Source organism: Paramacrobiotus metropolitanus, unplaced genomic scaffold (assembly GCF_019649055.1).
Source record: "Paramacrobiotus metropolitanus isolate TYO unplaced genomic scaffold, Prichtersi_v1.0 Parri_scaffold0000031, whole genome shotgun sequence".
NCBI lineage: Eukaryota > Metazoa > Tardigrada > Eutardigrada > Parachela > Macrobiotidae > Paramacrobiotus > Paramacrobiotus metropolitanus.
The window spans coordinates 120,694-138,120 of record NW_026570251.1 but is presented as its reverse complement, the minus strand read 5'-3'; the positions used below and the strand labels follow the sequence as shown (position 1 = coordinate 138,120).

At 44.2% G+C, this 17,427-nt stretch overlaps 1 protein-coding gene across 4 annotated transcripts; it reads left to right on the top strand.

The window, feature by feature from the left end:
• The first annotated feature begins 6,782 nt into the window (after nt 1-6,782).
• On the top strand, nt 6,783-11,694 carry LOC129588824 (uncharacterized). 4 transcript variants are annotated; one of them, XM_055483215.1, is made up of 6 exons: nt 6,783-7,099; nt 7,163-7,457; nt 8,601-8,809; nt 10,360-10,476; nt 10,546-10,786; nt 10,978-11,694. In XM_055483215.1, exons 3-6 carry the CDS (start codon nt 8,700-8,702, stop codon nt 11,530-11,532), a joined length of 1,023 nt encoding a protein of 340 aa, XP_055339190.1. In that variant the 5' UTR covers nt 6,783-7,099; nt 7,163-7,457; nt 8,601-8,699; the 3' UTR covers nt 11,533-11,694. The 4 variants fall into 4 exon arrangements, with proteins under 4 accessions (XP_055339190.1, XP_055339191.1, XP_055339188.1 ...); XM_055483216.1 differs by lacking the exon at nt 8,601-8,809 and having other exon boundaries at nt 7,389-7,457; XM_055483217.1 differs by lacking the exon at nt 8,601-8,809 and having other exon boundaries at nt 6,981-7,099.
• The last annotated feature ends 5,733 nt before the right edge of the window (nt 11,695-17,427 follow it).

The following is a 17,427-nucleotide window of genomic DNA, read 5'->3' as shown; positions in this document are numbered from 1 at the left end:
TTCCTATGGGAAAATTGATACTTAAACTGAAAAATTCGTGAGATGTTTTTTGTCATGATGATAACAAGAACTCAAGTAGCACTCAATATCGTAAACCAAAGTCAAAACCGCAAAGCTTGAGAGAAACGGTTGCAAAAAAACTGATTTTTCTGAAAAGGAAGTGGTTTGGCTGCCCGAACCAGCGCCGGGTAAACGATTTTCCTCCTGGACAGTTCCACCTCAACGACTGAAATATTTATTTCCTTCGATAGCTTACAGTATAAGGTATGTAAAACAAGAAATATAACTTTTATGGATTACTAGCTTTTATGGATTACTTTAAATAACCAGCCGGTAAAACATTTAATGAAACTTCTGAAATGCCCTTTGTAGTAGCAGCGCAAACTTGTCGACAATTGATTTTACGAGAAGCTCCGAGAACTACAGTTTGGCGAGCAGGCCATACACAAATACGATATTACAGAATCGCTTGTGACATTAAGCCTGAGTACGGAAGCTGAATGATGCAGTATGACTTGAAAGTTATTGGAACTTGGAAGTGTCAATCATCGTCCGAGACGTCCGTGCCAGCCATTAATTAGGTGGGTCGTGGTAACCAAGCAATCGGTTGACACAGCACCATGCGCACGCGGGCTGCAGTACGCACGGCAGCCTTCCGACTGGGTGTGTTAAATATGGACGTATCTTTCAATTTCTAAAGCTAAGCCCTTGATCTTCGTTTTATGTAGTTTTTCTAAAACTGATGGTCTCAATAATACAGTAACAGTAAATTTAACAGCATCTCCGATATTTTTATCCTGCACATCTTTTCGGGCTTCAACATACGTTTGTCTTCGAGGCAGTCGGTTCCATAATTCCCTGGTGGCTGGTAGCATCAGCAAAGCAAACTGTCCTGCTGGTTTAACATTTTGGCGGCTGTTTTGGGTTCTGAAAATCCCAGCATATTAGTGTCACCATGTCTACCTCATCAGATTCGGAGTCTTCCAGTGAGTTTTGCTCAGACTCAGAGAATTCTTCTCCACTGACTGTCGTGGATCCCTATGTTTCCTTGTCGAAGGGCTTTTTCAGTGCGCTGCATGATCTGCAGCTGACAGGCAGGCTGTGTGACGTGGTGCTGAAAGGCTGCGACAAGGAGGACGCTGGCATTCCGTGTCATCGCGTCGTTCTCAGCGCCTGCAGCAACTATTTCTGTACCATGTTCACTTCGGACTGGAAGGAAGCATCTCAGTCCGAGATTCAGCTGAAGAACATTCCCGTGGAGACGGTCAAGCAGTACGTTACATAATGCGAAACTAGCACAAACCTTAGGTAAATCTTTCTATAAATACTGATGTCCGCGTTCATGAGCACCTAAAATAAGAGCTCATTAACAGGGACACCATTCAGAGCAATATTTATATTATATGTAAAATATTTTCGGGCGCCTTTTGGAGAACGTATTATGGGATTTAACGATCGGTGGGTACTTGGCTTTGCCAGCTGTTCCTTTAAAAAATTAATATGTTTTTATAAATTTGCAAGGAATTATTTTAATTTGCAGAGTAAATTTTTCAAGATGGCAATTAGCGTCGACGTATTTCAGTGCTTACAAAGTTCTTTCTGGCTTTGCTTCCGCAGGTTGGTGCAATATGCGTATTCCTTGGAAATCGCCATCGATGAAGAAAATGTTGAAACAGTATTGGTAGCTGCACTTTTCTTGGATATTCCTCCAGTAGCGACAAAGTGCTTGGATTTCATCGAAAGCCACATGACAGTCGCGAACTGTTTGATGGTGTATTGTTTGGCCTCGTTGCACGCAAATCCGCAACTTGCAGAAAAAGCCAGACCTTTGGTTCTTCGTTATTTTGTTGACATTTGCCAGAGCAGCGATTGTCTGATGCTGGACGGAGAAACGGTAGTCTTTGTCTTCTGGGGGATAATTCTTAATTGGTAAAAACAAACATCACAACATTCGCGGCGAAGGAATGTTGACCGGGGCTTAGGCATATTTAGGAAGGCTCCGACAGCAGAGGGACATGGTGTTCGTATTAAAACTGAATGCCCGCATTATATAAAAAAATTGGTTGATCTATTCTGAGTATTTTATGTTTTCAGTTCTTGAGATTCTCTTGCATATTATTGCAGATAATGCGGCTGTGTGCATCTGATGGTTTGCGCGTGGACACGGAGGATGAAGTCTTCGCCGCCGTGATGCGTTGGTCTGATCACGATCCAATTGTCCGTCAGGCGCCCTTTTGGGACGTGTTGCAGTTGATCCGAGTTTCGTTCCTGGGTCCTAATTGCCTTGAACAGTTTTCCTTGGCAGTTGAAGTATATGGATCCAACAACACGTAGGCGCCTAACAAAGACGATCCAGCAGAAGTTTCCAGCGAACTGCCCGGGAAAAACGCGGTGGTGGTTTGGCGACCACGCGAGTCTTACGGTAATTACCTTGTAGTAGCACTGTAGCACAAATTAGCGAACTTTTGGCGGTTGGCGTTGCCTTTAGAATTTGGAATTAACATTTGTGGAAATTGTTCTGCATGGCGGTAGGTCGACAAGGAAGTACTATATGAAGGAAATCTGTACGCTATGAACAACACACTGCTGCATATCCGGTTAAATCTTCAGTCGATTCGCCTTCTAACTAGCTGCAAGCTGTGTGTGTTAATAATGGATGCGCTCATAAAAGTAAGCGTGGCTGCACTGTTCAGAGTTCCTTCAGTTTCAGGATTAATGTCCGAAATTGCGATGAGGAGACCACTTATGACAACATTATTTTGTAATGTTTTAGCTTTCCCGAAAGTAATTGTTTGTGTTGGTGGTCTTGATGGTCTGGAAGGAAGCGGGGAAAAACAAGAGAAAGTGCACGTGTTCAGTCCATCGACGTCTGTTTTATGGCAAATTGCTAAAACCCGAAATGCCGTTGTTAACTGCGGTGCAGCCGTTGCGGCGGATGAGTCGATTTTTGTCTGCGGTGGACAGGCCACGGGTGCCCAGAGTGGAAGCCGATGGGTCTGTCGGTATGATCCGGTCGGTAACGTGTGGAGGTATGTGGCGGACATGCGCATTCCCCGCATTTATCCCGGGGTAGCGGCGCTGAGTGACCGTATCCACGCGGCGGGTGGAGGCAGTTATATCCAGCATGTGTTTACACCAGTACGGTCCATGGAATTCTACGACTTGCGGACGAAAACCTGGCAGTTTGCGGCTGATTTACCACGAAAGTTGGCTGCTTTTGCTATGGTTGCTTTTAAAAATCGCCTGTATATTTTCGGCGGGGCATCGCTCCGTACAGTCGGAGCCGAAACGCAAAGATCTGGTTTAAAGTCCGTATTTTTGCTATGATCCAACCAGCAATGCTTGGCAGAGACTTTCGGATATGCCCACTGGTCGGAGGGGATGTTGCGCTTGTGTCGGCTCTAATGGATTAATTTATGTCATCGGTAGGCTTTTAGAAACGTCCCTCCGGCTGCATGTTCTGGTACGCACTTTGTATTTCAGGTGGAAAGTCCGCAAGAACGTTAAACTGTGTGGAGGTGTACGACATAACTACGAATACGTGGCTGAAGAAAAGTGAGTACTTCGCTTGGGGCCTCTAGTTTTCCCCTCATACAGTACGGGAATCTTGTTTTCCCCCGCACATGTGCCGCTAGTCGCTTACACGCTAAAGCATACTGCAGTTTAAAGCCGCCTGCGTTGCGGCAACACATTTGCCGTTAACTGAGTAATAGTCTCCACTCTCTTGTTCAGTTGCTCAACCGGATATGCCGAGTTGGCTAGAAACCGGTTTTAAGCTGAAGCCAACTTTAGGCTGCTTTCAACTTTAGCTGAACGTTTGCCAGTACTACAGTGGTGTCGTACAGGTCATATCGTGCGAAAAAGCTGCCAAGTGCTGGGTTACTCTACAGTACGTACATTGGGCCAGGTCAATTACATTTGGGTAACCATTGCGCGGCGGGAAACGAAGGAACGCGTAAAAATCTGTCCAGGGCTCAGCGAAAAATTTATTGTCCAATCGTATGTCGAGTACGCTTCCGTGGCAAGAAAGAAATTGAACAACTGAAAAACTGAAGTGGAACCGAAAATTTTATTTTTGATGCTTTAATGTGGTAACACGTCAAAAAGTTAATTCTGAGTTTACGAGTGTGAATCTGGGTCGCTGGATGCACTTTTGGTTCAAACTGTTACGTAATTTATGGCAGAGCAAAATAAACGGAAAGGTCACGGCGGCATAAGACCGGCCGGTTTTATAGCCTAATATGCTGTGTTAACGGAAAGATGCATAAACGGCAACGAACGAGACGGCAATTGCAAGTCAGGGATTGTTGTTTAAGGAAATCAGACTGTATGGCGGTAACTGTGTCAGAAAAGCACAAAAACAGCGGTATATAAGAGCAACAAGTGTAACGGTATATCAGATAACAGCATGTACGGGCATATCGCCCTTAACAATCAGAAAGCGTATTACAGGAGAATCGGCACATACTAAGTGATTCAGGCATTGGGCAAGGGAGAAGTAGCGAGCCGAGCATCAGAACAAAGTCTACATGTAACAAAACAAACGAAATTTTGCTCATCTTTGCAGGAGAGTACGAGTTACTCGTAGTTTGGGTAACGGTTGCGCTTCGATTTCGAAGCGCAACGGTTACCCGCATGGGTAAGCTGAAAACCCATCCCAGATTCTGGTTTACCAATCAAATCGTTTACCTGCTTACGCGCCCTGACGTCATGTTTTTTTTACCCGACTGCCTCTTGCGCGTCGCATAAGACTTACACAGAGCAATCGACCTAGCCCATTGTGCGTCTCAACTGGGAGTACCGTTGACAAAATCAAAATTTTTATTCTTTTAAGATGAAATTTATAAGTTAGAAACATATAAGTTGGATCCGTAGGATCTGGCAAACCCTTTTACCCCTGAGAATTGATGCAGTTCACCGTACTTCTCGTACTTCGAGTAGTATACTCGTACTTAACCCCAGTGTACTGCCCAGTCCAAGGGAAAGGGCTATCACAGTTCCATAGAATGCTATAACGAAGCCACTGACACGTGGACCATTCACGATTGCGAGCTGCCCAGGGGCATCATGGCTTTCGGTTGTGCTGTGGCGCGGATGAAAGAAAAGTTAGTTCCGCATGATGTCAGTTAATAACCACATATTCCAGCAGTGTTTCTGTTGCACAGAAACAACAGCAATTTGGGAGATGCAGTGAATCCAGAGGAGCGTTAAATTGGTGCGGTTGCATGGAGTTATCAGAAAACGCGCATCATCATTAATCGATGATAGTGACGGTTCGATTTTGTCATCGGATTTTTACTTTGCTGTTTCAGTTTATGAGCTGCCTTCGGTTTTTTTTATGGCGAAGTTTCAAATAAGAAAATGTGTGTAGGGTGACCACATACCCGGAAACGTGTGATTGGGTATTGTCGACTTGGTGTGCAGTATTTCGATATTGAATATTCTTGCTAACTAAAAGTAGGCCTAATCAATCCTACACTTATCTTTTCAAGTACGATATCGCGAAATAAAATGTGAATTCTGTATGCGTCACCGAAGGATGACACATAGCAAAAAACGAGAATGCGTTGGGCCAGTAATAAGCTGTGGATCACCAGATAAAGCGCAAGCACTGACTGCTAAATGAATCGTGCTTTAAGCCTGCATACACAAAAATGAAATGTACTGCAGGGTCACAGGCTCACATTAATCCGAATGCTTGGGGGTGATTATTAATTTATCACTTAACTGATTAATGTAATGCCGTTTACTCAATGTAACTTAACTAATTAATTAGCGTAATTAATTAATATTAAGAATTAGGCGGTAACGCAATCTAAACTACATCATAAATTACTAATAGCAATAGCTTATAGTAATTACTAAATTAGCAATCAGTCAGTCACTAATAGTCAATTACTAATAGCAGCTTTTAGTCTAATAAATTTGTAATGCACATTAATACTCAATCACATTTATTAGTAAATTAGCTGATAAACATAAAGCTCTTCATCATGTTACGGGTGACCACTGTGTAAAGCTCCGTTGGCTATACTGAACCACGGAGGTGAATGTGTATGTGAAATAGAAAACGCAGCTTCGAAGCTGCGTTTTGTAATTCATCTGTGGATCACGTAGCGGACCAATAAGCGCAGCCGTTAGCTTTCGGCTTGAGAATGTTGTGGTGACTAACTCGCGTTATCTTTCACGGGCGCGCAACGGAGCGTTGTGCCCCACTTCAGGCAAAACATCAGTGAGATAATTCTCATAGGATTGATTACCCTTAGTATCATTTCGCTGCCAGTTACTGCAAGAAATCTGCAACATAGCCATAATATTAATAAAATAACCAAGTAGAAAGCGCCAGTTCTACGTTCAAAAAAATTCCGTTTAGCGCGCTTCCAAAACTCGTTATCGTGTTTACCGATCGTGCTTATCGTTTTATCGTGTTTACCACGCTTACCGGCGATGACGATAAGATTCTTTGCCGATTTTGGTTAATGAGAAATTACATGAGCGACTTTCAAGTAATTCGTAAACTCTATCAGTAATTCCGAGCGCGGTACGGGCGTTTATCCTCTCCGTTAGTGGCAGCCAAGATTCTGCAGTTGTAATACAAAGACAGAACAGAAAAATGTTGCCTTAGATCTAAAAACAGCAGAGTGTGTTACGTTTTTACCTGTCGGAAAATTCTACATCGCCAGAGGCATGCATACGGTCGATAAATACAGACTGATTGGAAAGACCTAGGCACCGGACAGCTTTTAGCAGCAGACACAGACAGTATGAAAACATACAAAGCCGTCAGTTATTCGGGAAGTACTGCAACACAGGCAACAAAACGGCATAATATTAAGAGAGTACTGAGTAGCACATGTGATTACAGTAATGATCGCAAAAACTCAGTTACAGTCTTAACGTATCGCCGAAGAGCTTAAAGGCAAATACGTTTTCGCTGCAACTAACGGCCATTAGTCTGTCAAGGCCCATGACAGCCTACTTTTAACAGCAGTTTTTAGTCGGGTCGCAATCGTTAATAATTATCTTTCACGGATCGTAACAACTACTAACAAGGATTACTTTTATCTGTGCGGTTGCGGTTTGATAACCTTGATTCAAGGTATTGTCACGATGGCGGTTGTCGCACGAACAATGATACCGTTGAATTTGCTTTTTCTGTTAGTTTTTGCCTTCGGCGTCGCCATTAATGATTCCAAATGGCAGCTTGCGAATGTTACAGTGGTTCGTAAAAAAGACAATGCAAGTGATCGTCATGACTCAGTCAAAGAATGGCTCTATACTGACAGTCAAGTCAGCGAGGCTTATCGTGCATGCCGAACTGTGTATTATTGTCTGTTGGTTCTGTGCACGGTGGGTAATGTGTTGAATTTGATCGTTCTTCTACGTAGTGTTTCCACGTGGAAGACGTCGGCGTGTCATTACATGATCGGCACCGCCATTGCTGATTTGGCAGCACTGTAAGTTTGCCTATGCCAACTTAATATATCTTGATGATTATACCGACGAGCCTAAGTTGCGCTAAGAAATTCAAATTTATTGAAAAATCTAAGTGCCAGCTCACCATTGCACGCCATCTCAGGCTACATTTCCAACGTCACCATACAACTAACTATCGTCATATATTACGTGGCTGGCCATTACAATTGGCAAAGTGCACTTGCTACTGTCTTTATGAAGGCCATGATAAATCCTTAAAGTCCGTGTGAAGTCTCACAAAATATTACAGATCGTATTAATATAGCCGTACCGGCGATCACGATAAGATTCTTTGATCAGTGAGCAGAATGATCGCAAGGAGTGCGCAGTGCTCAGCAATTCGTCAGCACTGGTTCGAGCAGAGCGCTTGCTTGCGCAAAGTCATAAGTGCTTTAAAACGCAGCATCTAATGTTTTTTGTCGTGCAGGCATTGTACATTGTCGGAACGTTCGGCAGTTTTTCGTCCAGGATTCAGTTTTTAGGTAGTATTCTTCCATTTTTTATTTGCTGTGCATAAGTTGAAGTCTTGAAGAACGCGGGACTGTTATTGTACTGTAGTTCACAACTGCTAAACCGACGTCTTAGTTGGTCATAATTCTCTGGAATCGGGTGTGTTTACTCTATTTTCATCCATCGAAGTACCGGGCTAAAAACGATGGCTGCACAAACGCGATTGTAATTTTTAACTTATACAACTTTTTAACTTTTTAATGAATATATGCATGAAAAAAGTACAGTGGAAGGTCCTGACCCAGAACGCCCTCGGTACGCGGTTTCTTGTTGAGGGTTCGGAGGTGTTCAAAATTCACAGGTACTGCCCGGCCGCGAGACTTTCCTAAGGGGACCCGTAGCTTTGAATGTAGCTGGGCATTGAGCCATATGGGTGACACTATACCCACTCCAAACACCCCGTTTTTTATAGCCATCAGTTTGCTGTACCCCGTTAATTATAGCCACCTTTCTTTAATTCATTAATATATTTTCAGACACCCTGTTTTTTATAGGCACCCTTTAGTGAGTGAATTTTTGCACAAAGTACGAGGAGCGTGTGCCTTTAATTGATATTAACCGAATTATTTGTACATGTGAGATCTCGCCTAAATAACAACGACCATTGTTAACAGGGGGAGCTGGAATATATTGCCGTTAACATCCAGCGCGAGGTTACTAGCCGGACAGAAACATCCGCACAACGGAAAAAAAAATTCGGCTGATTGAATGACATGCAACACAGAGTTTCTTACCAGCGCCAAGCGCTTATATACATACACAAAAATCTCACGGCCAGCGGCCACTCAACAGGAACCATGCAGACGGAAGGTGGATCTCGTAGGTACAAATAATATACAGATTTTTCTCTAAACCTTACACGTTTGCGTGACCATCATTCGACAGCCGTGCCCGTGCTTGTGCAACATAACCAGTTGCCCAGAATGCTACTTATGTAGCATTCGGTGCCGTAGAACAATTCGGTTAAGGAGTGGTTTGCAAAACCAAGTATCACTCAAGTTTAAATGCAAAACAGGATTACGTAGCAAAAATCTCATCAAGAGCCGATGTTATTTGGACTTTGCTCAAAAAATTGCACATAAAGATTATGAAAGTCCTTACACCTAATATAAAGTCGTATTCCTCTGCTAATACTAGTATTTGAAATCAGTTTTGATTTAAAATTTCGTAAAAATTACCATAAAATCATCCGCGAGTTCTGACGCGGCATTCCGATGTGTGAAGCGACGCAGTGTGCGTTTTGAGCAGTGAAAAGTCACCGGCATGGTCGGAGGTGCGCAATTGAGATGAGAGTCTTAGCTGTCGGTACAGATAGCTCACTGCGGGCCCCCGTTGTATGTGCCCGATTTCTTCGCCCCCCGTTATTGAGATAATGGCATACAATATGAACCATGAGAACAACTACTGCCGCTAACTATGGCCGGCGGGTGGTTATCGAAAAATTCTGCAGTTAGTAAAATGTGAAAACCCCTATGAAAAAGCAGTAGCGATATGCTATGTGCACAGGCGAGATGCACACGGCCCAAAACAGTGCCGGAAGGTACAGGGATAGCAAGTTCAGGGAAATGACAGAATTACGGTGACAGAATTGCGCGGTACTTCAATTTCCGCTAATTCTTAGCTGACATTTATAATTTCTATGGTTTTTATGAAATATTTCAAATAAGTGCTTCTTCAACGTAAACATTTCATTTTGATTCTGCCGCACTTTGGAACTATACTTCTATGATTTTAAAAATTTCCGTCATGGACTAATATGCCAAAAGTAACGAGATGCCAAAAGTGTCGTTCTGCTAATCGAAATTTGTTATATAGAAAGTTATTTTATTCAGATCTTATTTTTTCAACTGAGGCTGCCTAGCCGAATACGGAACACGGTCTTTCGGATTACTGCACTGACTTTTGTTATTTCGTCTTGGACGCAGCTTTAGTTTGCATGTTTTTGCGCGTGTAGCCGGCAGGAAGGTTGATAGTCCTTCATTGAACGCCAACCATCAACCCGTCAACCTTCCTGCCGGCTACATGCGCGTCTTTGGCAATACTTCAAGTGTATACAGTATACTCGTACAACTAGAATGCGGGTAGCTGCATTTTGCAGAGAAACTGCAACTGCGCACATCATAAGATTTTGAATGACTATAATGATTATGGATGTTTTTTCATTGTTTAAAATTTAATCGTTTTAATTAATATAAACCTGCGGAAGCATACCGATATGTGCAACAAAGCTTTTTTGTGGTTTGTCACTAAAAGCCAAAATATGTGCAGTGACGGCAAGTTTGAGCAAGCTTTATCTACGCAATTTTTTTAGATTTTAATTTTTGTTTTAGAAATTTTCTCTTTTAATTTTTTTCCAGTTATTCTTTATTCTAGGTGGTGCGGCCTGATCGAATTCTTGCCCACGGAGGGGCTTGGGTATTATCACTTAAGGGGCCTAAGTACACCAATCTTATCGTGGTTCTGTGAAGCCGCAATGAGTCTATCCGATTGGTAAGGCTGCCGTTTATAATTTAGCATAGGAAAACTTGGGCAACGCGTAGGCCGTGCTTTTTTCTCCAGGATCCTGGTGGTGTTCTCGTGGGAGCGCCTACTTATTATTGTCAGTCCTTTTCGATTTGGATTTCTGCAGCGAGTTCTGGCTGCACGCCTTATCATTGTCGTTCTCGTCATTCTGTCGCTGGCCTGCTATGCATTCCGGTTTGTCAAGGGTTACATTTTTGAAACGGTTCATGACTATCATGTGCTCCAAAGTGTCTATGGATGGCACTTTATATGGGAACGAGTAGATAATACAGCGCTGGTACGTACAGAAAGCAGTTGAAAACTTTACTACGCCAAATAAAGTATCTTAAAGAAAAAACAGAAAACATCAGAAATTACAGACCGCTTAATTTAGCTGCATTTTTTAGTAATGCTATCGTTACGCCCTTGTATTGCTATTATTTGTTAAAGAAAGGCGATACTGTCTAGTGATATATGCATTACTTGCAGGTTGTGGTAAAAATTTTAACATTTTTGCTGATTCTTGTTCCCAATGTGATTCTGATTGCCTTCCTTGTGCGCCAGCAACGATCTTCAATTGGTGAAATGCGACGCAACCAGCAAGCCCACAGTGGGGCTTCCACCTCGACATCTGCTAGTAAATCCTTATCCCAGCATGGAATCAACATCATCCTGTTGAGCAGTGCACTACTATATCTCATTACGCGCACCCCTAAGTTTTTCGATTTGTGCGCGCGGGCAATACCACCTCGGTATTACTGGAACTTTTCTTACATGGATGATGATAGCATACATACTCTCGTGAAACCAGTAATAATGGTATCAACATACTGTGGTTATTCGTTGAATTTCTATATTTATCTGTTGACTGAACGCCAGTATCGACGCCGCTTCGTCGAGCTAGTCGCCCGCCCAGCATGCCATCCATGCTTCCCCACAATGTTCGCTAACGGGGATGATGAGCAGCGAACCGGAGACCGAGAAATGAATGAAAGGCACCCAGCAAATACAATAAATTCGGCGATTCACAGCAGTGACTCTTAGGATGCTTATAATAGCAATCGGCTCTTTTGATTGAGTACTAGTACCGGTACTTGTGCAATAAGTTTACTGCGATAAAGTATCGTGAATATTTGACGGCTCCTTCCCGTATTCCCCCAGAGTCGATTCGTATGTCGTGCAGCCCAAATAAACAACCAAACGTTCTGAAATGAATAAATAAATTGACCGTTTTCCACGAGAGTGACACGCCTATGTTGTAGCCGCCCATTGATTTATAAGTCGTTAATACAGATGCCAGATGCATTTTGCGAATAGTTAGTTTAGTCGAACATCCACCAGCCACTACATCTTCGCAAGAGTGTTATACTACACAGCCACTGTAAAGTGGAAGCGATACATGTACAGTCTCATTTCGAAATGTGCTCAACCGCATTCGGAATACCACTGATTATAGCGACACACGATACGATATAAGTATGGGTTATTCCCTTATTTAATTGAACGAAACAGGTACGGAGTACAGGAAAGGCAACGAATCAAGAAAGTTCACTCAGAAAAAGATCGAAGGATCCAAGAAACCATACAATCGCACGTGCAAGACTCTCGGAATGATGAGGACAAAGCGAAATAAAGAGAGTAACCAGCAATTCAATTAACTGGGTATATTACTGATCAATCCTGAAGTGAATTTTCTCCCAAGGTCGGCAAGAATGAGCCATACAGAAATCGATAGAGATATCAGATAGAGCTAGATTTCTCTGTCTGATGAATTACGAGAAAGATTTCTATAGAAATCTGTTTATAACGACGCGTGACCGCTTCCCAGAGACATGGATAACGACCACCCAATCTGCATCTGACCACTTGGTTCACTTTCTTTTTCTGGTCCGATCGCGCCAATTACTTATAACTTCGATTTAGCTACCGCTGTTAGCATTCGTTACAAGTGACCTTTCGTTGAATTGTCAGTATATATTGCATTTTGTTCTGATAGAATCAGTTTCGTTAAAATTGCGTTAAGTTTTATTGTCAGTTGATTTTTAGTCAGTTGTTTAATTTCCTCATCAAATATGGAATCACGCACTAATCTTGAGAAGAAGTCGAACGAAGAATTGAGAAGCCGCTTAAGAGGTTTAGAAAAGGGAATCGCCGGTAACAAAGCTCAGCTAGTGGACCGCTTGTTCAGCGCTTTCAAAGCAGCCCATTCCAATGCCACCGTATCGGCACCGCCCGCGGCGGGCCGTCCTTCAGCGCCTGTCCAGGAGGAGAATCGACAGGTGCAGCCCCTTGAGCTAGAAATTTCCATTGGACCAATTGAGGAGGTTGCCGGTATAATTGGCCTTTCCACAGAAGGGGTCGCGCAACTTAAGGCAAATGGGCTCGTCAAAGGTGATGATTTGGAGTTACTTCGGGAAAATCCGGACCTGATCCCCAAGGCCATTGGCATCCTCTGTGAGCAGTTGAAGCTGACAAAATACTTGCTCCCGGGCGATCCATCCCGCAGTGTATCTGGGCAGCAGCAACCGCATGCGTCCGGTGGACCAACTGCGGCATCCTAATGTCCGGCCGGCAACGGTCCGACCATCATTCCAAGCGTCGGGTGAGTGTGACATGTTAGACGAGCCGTTAGATTTTGCCGCTTTTGAATTGCCTAAGTTTGCCCGAGATTTGAAGCCTCCTCACGAGATAGTTTATTCGCGCGCCATGCTGGCAGATGACGGACGTAAAAAAGTAGGTCCGCGTGACCTTAAGTTTGGCAAATTTATCTGCGACGCACTGAACATAATCCGTGACTTAGCTCGATCGCCCGATCATAACGCGGTTTTAATAGAGTATGTAGAATATATCGAATTTTTGGTTGAGAAGTCCCGCGATTATCACTCGAAATACGTTTTGCAATTTGACGAAGAATTTCGGAAATTAGCTAATCGGCAAAAGCTAGCGCTGAACGATTTTTCGGCGTGCACCAACATTATTCACCGCCATTTCCACGCTGCCAATCTGATTGTAGACAGCGAACGCTTTCCGCGCGGGTCCCGTCCGTATAACGGCCCGCCTCGTTTTTGCTCTCAAATCGCCAGTAGCCAGACAGCCCGTGGGCCATATCTCGCCTGTGATCGGTGGAACGATGGGAGGTGTAACACACGCGGTAACTGCTTGTTCCCACACCACTGCGAATTCTGCTCCGGACCTCATCAAGGACCGGAAATGTTGCCGCACCGGAAATGTCAATGGGCAGCAGCCAAACCGTGGACCGGCATTTCGACAGCAGAGCGGGAACAACACCGCGGATGGACAACGCAATTGAGAGCGTTTCTCTCGCTATTGACATTAGCAGCGCGTTTCCTCCACCGGCGCATGAATTTATTCGTACTGCTTTTCGCATTAATTGCCTTGGTGACAGTGAACTCCTGCATTATACTAATATTGTTGACTCAGATTTAGTTGACCGTTGTTCTTTAACTCGCTCGTTAGCGGAATGGTTTTATGCGCTGGGTGATAATCACGATCGCCATTTTATCTTGCATGTTATCGCCGTTGGTTTTGCTATTGTACCGGATATTAATGAAGTTCGCACTGCAGAGTGCAAAAATTACCGCAGTGCTTTGTCTGGTGACGCGAAATTTTCATTAGATAGAATATTTAGTGACGAGTTAAGTGCTGGCAAAATAAGCAGGCAGGTTACGAAACCAATACGTGTTCAATCTATAGGCGCAGTACCGAAAAAAGATGGCGGGTTTCGCCCGATAACTGATTGCAGTCGCCCGGAAATTAATTCACTGAATTCTTATGCCGATTGTGAAAGTTTCTCTTTTGCCACGTTGGATTCCGCATTAGCTGAATGTAAACCAGGGTTTTATTTTGCTGTCACTGATTTAAAATCGGCGTACCGTTCAGTACCCGTGTTTCGGCCGCACCGGCAGCTGCTGGGTTTTCGTTGGCGTTTTGACAGAGTTGACGAATACTATGTCGATAACTTTTTAAGTTTTGGCCTGTCTTGTGCTCCAAGTATTTTTCATCGATTATCTACCGCCGTCGCGCGGATGATTCGTAGACGTGGTTTTAAAATTGTGCCGTACGTGGACGATTTCCTGGTGATCGCTGACAACTACGAATTATGCGCGGCCGCTCAGCAGGCGCTAATAGCATTACTTTTATTGCTCGGCTTCGTTATTAATTGGGACAAGGTTATCTACCCGACGCAACGAGTACGTTTTCTTGGCATAATTATCGATTCCGTGGCGCAGAAAGTGGAACAACCAGAAGAGAAGATACAGAAATTAGTGTCTAAATGCCCTGAATTTGAAAATAATGAAAAACTTAGTAAAATTCAACTGCAGTCGTTACTGGGTTTGATTTGTTTTGCGTCGCGAGCAGTGAAAGGCGCACGGGCGTTTCCCGAATTTTTATAGATGCAGTTACTCAACTGCAGCGGCCTCACCACAGAGTGAGAGTAACTGCACTAATCCGCAGTGAGCTGGTTTGGTGGCAAACAGTCGCACCGCAGCTTAACGGTATGACGCAATGTGTAATCTCAAAGCCACGCCGCGTGATTCGCATTTCTGCAGACGCGTCGTTTTCTGGGTTGGGTGCTACATTGGGTAATAGCTGGTTAGCCGGCAGTTGGGATTTAGCGAATATCTCCCATCACCTACGCGTACTGACAAATTTTATTCGTCCGCCGCTGGTTAATCATAGTTTACGAACGAACATAAATTATTTGGAAATGGTTGCCGCTTGCATACCAATCTTGGTCTGGGCACCGGCGTTCGGTGGTTGCACGATACTGATTGAAAGCGATAATTCGTCCACGGTTGCCTTTTTAAAACGCGGATTTCGCAAATCTCTGGAGGCTTTAAAGTGGTTGAAGTTAGTATTTTATGCTTCGTGCCAGCATGATTTTTATGTGGACGCTGGCCACATTCCTGGTGCCGATAACAGTTTTGCAGATGCTCTGAGCCGGATCACCACTGCTGACTTCTATAAGTCAACCGTTGTTGACCGCATTAACAGTGGCCAGAGTTCACTGCGCCTGACAGGTGACTACTGTTCCAGGTACCCAAACAGCCAATCTAAACCGGTTCCTGAACTCGTTGCGGCTGAATGCTTTGGCGCCGTCATCCCTTCGCACTAGAAAAGTTAAATGGTGCCGATACTTGAATTTTTGCGATCGTCATCGACTATAGCCAGTACCGGCGAAGCCGCGCACCATCGGGTTGTATATTGCTGAGCTGTCGCGCAACCTTGAATTCTCGTCGGTGCAAAATTATGTGGCAGCCATTGTGACGTTACATCATTTTCGTAACAAACCAGCGCCCAATCTTAAGCATTTAGTGATTAAGCAAGCATTGGAGGGAGTGCGCCGTCAGCGCAGGGAATTTCCTAATAAAAAACCTCCTATTCTAACACGGCATTTAAAAGGCATCTACAGTGCCTTACACCGACTTCCCGCGGAAGTACGGAAAGCGTTTTGGACGGCATGCCTATTTGCATTCTTTTCGCTGTTGCGAAAGAGTAACTTATTTGCCGCACCGAATAATCGACTGCACATTTGCTTTCGGGATGTCACGGGGGGAAAAGATAACCTGTTCGTTTCGGCGCCCGTTATCAAGACAAACAAATATATTGGACATAATATTCTTATTCCACTTCCGATGCGCGCCGGTTCAGCATTTTGTCCTGGAAAAGCCTTCTTGGAACTGCGCGACTCTGGCGTGCTTAAAGGTCACCGATCAGACTTCTGTTACCGCGATTACAGTGGTCGGGTGAAAGAACTGTCAGCGGATTGTTTTACCCAGCTACTACATACCGCGTTAAATGCAGCTGGGTACGATGGCGCGAGTTTCAGTATTCATTCCTTCCGGCGCGGTGGTGCAACATTCGCGTCCGAATGTGGAGCGTCACCAGATGCTATAAAAGCGCAGGGTAACTGGCGTAGCGCGTGTTTTGAGAAGTACATCGCGCGCGACAACGACCGTCGTCTTGTTTTTGCCCGTGCCGCAGCCACGGGTTTTCCTTGGGCTTCGTTTGGGGGCTCACTGCGTTGAGCTGCTTGTTTGTAAGCCTCTCCTCGTGCGGTTTGTTCGTGTTTCTCCTGCTGTTTGTTGTGACGACCGTGTCTTTAGCCAGAATGTTGTCTTCGGTGTTCGCTACGCCCATAAGAAGTAAAGCTTCTGTGCCGATCAGTCGTTCCGATATTTTGTTTACACACATTCACACGCAGAGACGTTATGAGAAAGATTTCTATAGAAATCTGTTTATAACGACGCGTGACCGCTTCCCAGAGACATGGATAACGACCACCCAATCTGCATCTGACCACCTGGGGAAAGACAAAAGGCAGTCGCTGTAATAATTGCATGCTAGCTGCTAATGACTTGTTGTGGACGAGTGCGGTGTCTTTGTATGTGGAAGAGTAAGAATGTGCGGATAGTATATAAGCATTTGCAGAGCAGAATGTACAGTTAGTTCACTTTCTTTTTCCCCCGCCCGCCGCTTCCCTTGTTTCGGTGGAGGGGGCTCACTGCGTTGAGCTGCTTGTTTGTCCGCCTCTCCTCGTGCGGTTTGTTCGTGTTTCTCCTGCTGTTTGTTGTGACGACCGTGTGTTTAGCCAGAATGTTGTCTTCGGTGTTCGCTACGCCCATAAGAAGTAAAGCTTCTGTGCCGATCAGTCGTTCCGATATTTTGTTTACTCACATTCACACGCAGAGACGTTATCTAACTGGAGTAATGTAATATTGTATAATTATGTTCCGCCACAGTTTAACATGTAATGAGCCAACGCAAACAAACTGAGTCGATTTAATTTCCTAATGTCCAAGCTGCCCAGATTGTTGACTGTCCACTGTCGATTAAAGTAATTAACAGAGGGACCCGGATCGCAGCTTTGACACGCCGTCAAAATCTGCAATGTAACGTGGGGCCTTATGGGCGCCC

Coding starts and splice junctions, on each gene's coding strand:
- LOC129588824 (XM_055483213.1), top strand. CDS start 7,111: ATGGCGGTTGTCGCACGAACAATGATACCGTTGAATTTGCTTTTTCTG. Junction 10,477..10,545: donor GCAATGAGTCTATCCGATTG/GTAAGGCTGCCG, acceptor TTTTTTCTCCAG/GATCCTGGTGGTGTTCTCGT. Junction 10,787..10,977: donor GAGTAGATAATACAGCGCTG/GTACGTACAGAA, acceptor CATTACTTGCAG/GTTGTGGTAAAAATTTTAAC.